Genomic DNA, 6,553 nt, shown 5'->3' on the forward strand with positions numbered 1-6,553 from the left:
TAAAAATCGATAGAATTAGAATTGAGATATTTTCATCTAAAAATAAAATAAAATAAATTTATATAAAAATCTTAATTCATAAATAAAATTAAGGTTAACTCGAAATCCTATTCTGCTCTACCTGTTACTACCCTTAAGTCTGATGGACGGCGAGACGAAAAGGCAGTGGCACCGGATGCGGATGTGCGTGAATCGTGATTGAGGGCTTTTATAAGATTGCATTACATAATACGAATTACGAAAGAAAGAAACGCAAACGCGTCCCATCCACGAAGCGGCGCAGATTCCGGCATTGGATTTGCCCACAGCCGCATCAACACACAACACACGCACCAATTCTCTCTCCTCTCTCCCTCCACTCTCACTTCCCTCCCACAAACACAAACACACATTACACAGTCACGCAACACAAACCAAAACACTGATACTCATCACTCTTCAGTTTGAAACTACCCAATCACAGACTATCAACCCTCGTCTTCACCCATGCCCACTATGCCCACTAATGAAGACTTCCAAGGTACTCTCTCTCTCTCTCTCTCTCTCTCTCTCTCTCTCTCTCTCGTTTCTGTTAGATTGTCTCATTTATTTCTTGATTGGACCTTTTTCTTTTTCTTGTTTTTTTTTTTTTGTTCTAGTTCCCCCCTCTTTGTAATACTATCGACAAGAATCTATTTTAATTTTCATTCATCGGGATAAAGAAAAAAGAAAGAAACTGGTTTTAGTTGTAACACTGTATTTACGGAGCAGAAGGTTCTTTTGTTTTGGATGCATATTTCTCGTTCTAATTAATTAATACACTTTTTTCCTTTTCCATTTTTTGGGGGAAAAATGTTAGGTGTTTCGAATTGCTATGTGTTCAAGAGCAGATTGCAGGAGTATGCACAGAAGGTGGGGCTTCCAACACCTGTATATGAAACTATCAAGGAAGGGCCTTCTCATGAACCCTCCTTCAGGTCCACAGTGATAGTCAATGATGTCAGGTATGACTCTCTCGCCGGCTTCTTCAACCGCAAAGCGGCGGAGCAGTCAGCTGCTGAGGTTGCTTTGATGGAGCTGGCCAAGACTAATGAAGTTAATCAATCCATTAAACAACCTGTTGTGAGTAGTCTTTTACACTTTTAATCAGTATGAAACTTTTGTTGATAATGTTAGGTCTCTTTGCTTTTAGAAAATTCTGTTGATTTTTATTCTGTTTTAATTTTAATTACACAAATGTCACATTGTTTTGTTTCCCTTGGTTAATTGTTAACTTGCCTTCTTGTATTTCATGCTCTGCAGCTGGGTTGGGGTGCATTGCCTTAATGCCTTGTTTATTTGATTGCCCTTTTATTTTGTTAGGAGAAAAATACTTATCATGCTTATCACAAAACTCTTGCACTTGATTAATACAACTTCTATTGTCTACAAGAGATTCCTCTTAAATGCCCTTCTGATGATATTTCTGTCTAGCTTAATGGTATGATGCTCTTGTGAGTTAATTAGTACTATAGTCTATATGCAACCATGTAACTTTATACTAGTTAGAGGTCCTTGAATGGTTTCCTAATCTTGTGTCATTTATATTTTGATAAATAAAGCTCCCCTTTTATTTTTATATGTCATTCTTAATCTAGAAAAACACTCTGTTTTGTTGGTCGGAGACTTGTTTCTTTCTTGGTGAATGTTTTCTGACAAGGGTTTTGCTGAACTGCCAAAATTGTTGCATAACTGTGGTTGCGTAGGTTTAAGGTGTGCATGTGGGGGAACCTCACCGGGATGAAGTGGTTGGTTGTGTATGGTGGAGGTTGTTGGCAGAGTGATCTGTCTGTTGGCAGTGTTGAGTACTCTTCTATCACTGGAAAATCTAGTCTATCTGTTGGTGGAATTAGTGTCCTCTGCTTGATCTGGTAATCTTTGTATTTCTTGGTGTATGATATGTGGTGGCCTGGTGGCATGAATGCCTTTTTCTTTTAAAGTTGGGTTGCTGATAGGGATTGATCGGCCCCACTTTGTTTGTGAAGGTGTTAATACGGTGGCTTTTGGTTGTAGATAGTGTAGTGGAATCAATGTTAGTTTCATGAGATGTGCTGCACAACCCTACTCGATTCTTTGTATGCAGTAGTCTCCTGCCTGCTGGAATTCTTCAATTGCAGTTCTCCGAGAAATGTAATATGACTATTTTGTATATACCTTCCCTTATTATTAGTTAAAGTGAAAGTTAAGAAGAGAGAATGTTAAAAGTTTATCTTTTAATGTGAGAGAAGGGAAGGCATACACTTATGGTCTACTAATTGGTGGTGCAAGTATCATGTTTCAGCAAAATACAGCTTTACAAGATACTCTCCATTAATTCATAACACAAGTTCCCCTTCTAAAGTCGTTCCCACTCATAATTTTCAATCCCATCAGTGGGTCAGATAATGTTCTTTTAACAAGGTTTAGAACAGATCTTGACCGGCGAATAGCATTTTAAAAAGGGCCTTCTGCTTATACAATTCTCTATCTGCTTGCTAGGCTGTTAGCAGCTCTTGTTACTACTAGCAAAGATTGTTTCTAGGAATATGTCTGTGTGTGTGTGTGTTTTTTTTTTTTTTGGGGGGGGACAATAAGAATTCAATGCAGTAATCATCTGGTAACTACCATAAGATTATGCACAAGGGAAATGATGTACGAGGGTGATTGGCTGAGACCCAAAACATTAATGTTTTGTTCCTGTTATGGCTTAACCTGAGTTTTTGATAACTCATCAATATGTAGCCCTCACTGTTGAAAGCCACTCTTTGTTTCTCCATTTTGACTATGGGCTGATATATTTGTTGAATAGCATATCTGTGCATGGAAATGTTTCATAGCCAATAATCATAAATGTTAACAGAATGAGTTGGATGTTTATTAAGTCTAACAACTGCCCGTGGTTCATATCTTCGTTTTATCTAAAGGCTGCCTAAATTTTTTCAAGATGTGTAGAATTGTTCTGTGTATTTCACCTGTCTCAGTTATTAATTTCTACTACTTCATCTGATGTAATACTTCAACAGCTTATAGCTTTGTTGCACAATGTAAGGGGTTCATGATTGTATTTTCTCCGAAAATTTTTTTTTTGCATTCTATTCTATTACAGCTTTTCTAGTTATTATGTATGGCTGCCTCTGACCATGTTGATGCCACTTCTTCCAGCATGAAACTGGATTGTGCAAGAACTTACTTCAGGAGTATGCGCAGAAGATGAATTATGCAATGCCCATGTATCACAGCCAAAAGGATGAAACACCAAGTCGAGCACCCAGATTTACATGTACCGTTGACATTGGCGGTATTCTCTATATTGGGGGAGCGGCAAAAACAAAGAAAGAAGCAGAAATAAAAGCAGCTAGAACTGCTCTGCTAGCTATCCAATCAAGTGCATCTTCTTCCCAAAACCAGTTGGGTCATTCACAGTTGACAGTAATTCCATGCCGGAAACGGGCAGCAGAAACTGCTCCCCCTGTTGATGAGACTTCGAAACCCTCAAAGCCAAAGAAGCGATTTAGGAAGAAATCTTCAAAAAGGAAATTCTCTAAAGACAAGACTGGCCGTAATGCTGAAAATGCAGGCACTGGAGCAAATATTAATCCTGGGGTAGAGTCACATGCAAATATCAGCAATGAGTCTGGCTTCAAGGAAACAAAATGTGATGGAGCATTCATTTCAGAAGCCATGAAGAGTTCTGAGAATGGGATATTGCTTAATTATTGCGAGAAAGAAGTATTGGTTAAGGAAGGTTCTCCGGTGATGAATGGCAATGGATCTGTTGAAATTGGGAACTCAACAAAATTGCATTCCAAAGATCCAGAAGCTAGTGTGGAGCTGAACAAGCAGCAAGATAATGGAGAAATCATAAACGAACTGTGACAAATACTGGTATGTGTTTTGGGGTGCCCCGCCCGGGTGCGGGAGGGGTGGGTTTGGTGGTTATATAGGCTTCGAGTATTGATTGAATCATGACTACTATTCAAGAAAATATTCAAGTTGGAGTAGACTATTTATGAGTTACAAAACCTTGAGGATCCCAACGGTTTTTCTTTGTTGGCCGTCACTCATCTAGGGAGGTAGAAATATAGGCTATGAGATTATTCAAAGCAAGTTGATAATTTTTATCAGTTAACTCATGCCATTTGAGACTGGTTATTTATTGTATTGTATTGTTGCATATATATATATATTTCAACTGTCTGCTCCCTTTTTGTCCACAAGATGGGACATGATTTGAGCTTTTGTTTCTGTTTTTTGGATATAAATGTGGGGATTTTGAAAATTGACTATGCTACATGTATACCAAAATCAGCTACAAAAGTCAGCTTCCAGTATAAAATACATGTTGTAATACAAATACACATTAAAAATAAATTAAACTATACATGTATTTATACACATATATTGGTAACTGATTTTAGTGACTAAATTTAGTGTATGAATAACATTTTTGAATATACATGTCTTTCTGCATACATTTACATTAAAAACTAAAATCACTTTTCAGTAATTACTTCTCATTTTTCACTAGTTAGTTTTTATTTCTATTCTTAACTAGTTGGGTTTCGTTAAATAGGGATATACACAAGGTAAACTAGAAGATCATTCCTATTTTATTTTTGGATTGCAATTCCGGTAGGAATATGGTAAAGGCTAAAGTGGCAAAGACGGTACCTTCATCATAGCAGAAAGTGAAAGTCATTTGATATCTCAGATCATATTCTCAGAAATCTAAGTAGCGTCCATCATAGTCAAATGATTATATTACATGTACACAAAAAATCTGTTATTTGTATAGAATAAATTTGTTATTTGTATAAAATATATGTTAGAATATAAATTATATATTAAAAATGGGTTTAACCATGCATGTATTTATAACAAATATATAGTGATTGTACATAATATTTTTATAGTCAATACGGTTTTGCATTTTGCACCTTTACAAGTGGTTGGGTTAAAAGTCAAAAGTTAAAACCATGATGGAGAAGGTCAGACACCTTGGGGTTAGTCCTTAAGTAGCTAATTTCTTGGTGTTATCCATGAATATAATGAAATGATATGTCTACTCACCTTGCAAAGCACGAGTCGATTTATATCTTTGCCTCTATGTCTTAAGGTGAGACCACACCAAATGCAATGTTAGTGCAGGTGTGAGTTACCCCTCTTTATAATGCAATGCAAACTTGCCAAGTGAGATCCTCAAATGTTTGCTTGTCTTTGTGCTTTTAACTGAATGTTCTGCGGGCAACTTCATTCTTCATCTGATCTGCATAATCAACAAAATCTCACATCCTAAAATTTTCCATTTTTGTTATCTTAACATCTTTTTCATTCATAAATCATAACTGGTAATGATAACTGATAATCAAACTTCATTTTCCCCGTCGCAGAGCATGGTACACCCGTAAACCTTAACATAAGCCCAAGAAACTCAGCGAAAAAATGGAGAACTCCGTCAATTTCAGATCTCTATATTCTGCAAACCCTCTTACAGATTTTTCAGTTCAATACATCAACCAGCGTTTTATTTTCGCACATAACATCCAATGATTAGTGCACATGTGATACTATTAAGCACCATTTTCGTACATAATTAAGAACCAAACTACAGCATACAAATGAAATTATGAAGTTGTCTAAAATCTGAAAATTCAAATTCGTAATTAAGACACCAATTTCAAACACCTATGAAGAACTCAACCTCTTGAGCGCTTCCTCAGCCACACTAAGCTTCGGTTCCAATTCAAGAGCCTCTTTATAAGCCTTCTTCGCTTCGTCCTCCATTTCCTTCTCCTCATAGCATTGCCCTAACAGACACCATCCTCTCGCGTTCTTCGGGTTCAGCTTCACCGACTCGGTCAAATCGGCAACCGCCGAGTCAACTCGGCCTTCGCTTCGCTCGCTCACTGCCAACTTCAGCTCCGCTCGCTTAACCAGCGCGTCACCCCTCTCCTCCGCGGCGAGCGACTTTGCTGCCAGCGGCGACAGCGCCGCGTCGACTGCATCGAGCGCCGAGGTCCGGAACCCTTGCAGATCGAGGATCATTGCTTTGAGTAGGTACGAAGCTGCATCCCTTGGATTGAGCGCGATCGCTCGATCTGCTTCGGTTAGGGCTTCGTTTGCGAGCGAATTCAAGCTGGAGGATCGGCTCTTCTTGGCGGTTCGGGCTTCAGCGAGGAGCTGAGCGCTGCGGACGAAGTGGCGCTTGGCTCGGACGGAGCGTCCCCTTGGGAGGCGGAGCCAGGCGAGGAGCCTCTGAGGGATGCCGTGCATGGCCAGGAACGTGACTACAAAGAAGAGGACCATGACGACTTGGAGCACGATGTCGCGGAACATTTGTTTCTGCTCAGTGTCTTCCATTGATTTTGACGGTGAACTTCTCTCTTCCGGCGAGGATCTGAGGATTTTTCCGGTGGCAGAGACCTCGGAGTTAGGTACTTATTTATGTCGATTATTTGTGGCTTTTTGTTGTGAAAGAATTTCAATTTCAGTGTTCGGAGACTTTAATCTGCAGCCGCCGTGTTTGATTGGGTTCTTAAGTCAACTCTTAACTTCT

At 38.9% G+C, this 6,553-nt stretch overlaps 2 protein-coding genes across 2 annotated transcripts; one reads left to right on the forward strand and one right to left on the reverse strand.

The window, feature by feature from the left end:
* Positions 1–162: 162 nt before the first annotated feature.
* Positions 163–4,214, forward strand: LOC107461080 (double-stranded RNA-binding protein 1). The gene is made up of 3 exons (XM_016079536.3): positions 163–520; positions 839–1,101; positions 3,160–4,214. Exons 1-3 carry the CDS (start codon positions 487–489, stop codon positions 3,871–3,873), a joined length of 1,011 nt encoding a protein of 336 aa, XP_015935022.1. The 5' UTR covers positions 163–486; the 3' UTR covers positions 3,874–4,214.
* Positions 4,215–5,450: 1,236 nt separating this feature from the next.
* On the reverse strand, positions 5,451–6,553 carry LOC107461081 (uncharacterized). The gene has a single exon (XM_016079537.3). The coding sequence runs from the start codon at positions 6,355–6,357 to the stop codon at positions 5,683–5,685; it is 675 nt and encodes a 224-aa protein (XP_015935023.1). The 5' UTR covers positions 6,358–6,553; the 3' UTR covers positions 5,451–5,682.

Source organism: Arachis duranensis, chromosome 8 (assembly GCF_000817695.3).
Source record: "Arachis duranensis cultivar V14167 chromosome 8, aradu.V14167.gnm2.J7QH, whole genome shotgun sequence".
In the NCBI taxonomy this organism is placed as follows: domain Eukaryota; kingdom Viridiplantae; phylum Streptophyta; class Magnoliopsida; order Fabales; family Fabaceae; genus Arachis; species Arachis duranensis.

Coding starts and splice junctions, on each gene's coding strand:
- LOC107461080 (XM_016079536.3), top strand. CDS start 487: ATGCCCACTATGCCCACTAATGAAGACTTCCAAG. Junction 521..838: donor CACTAATGAAGACTTCCAAG/GTACTCTCTCTC, acceptor GAAAAATGTTAG/GTGTTTCGAATTGCTATGTG. Junction 1,102..3,159: donor AATCCATTAAACAACCTGTT/GTGAGTAGTCTT, acceptor CACTTCTTCCAG/CATGAAACTGGATTGTGCAA.
- LOC107461081 (XM_016079537.3), bottom strand. CDS start 6,357: ATGGAAGACACTGAGCAGAAACAAATGTTCCGCGACATCGTGCTCCAA.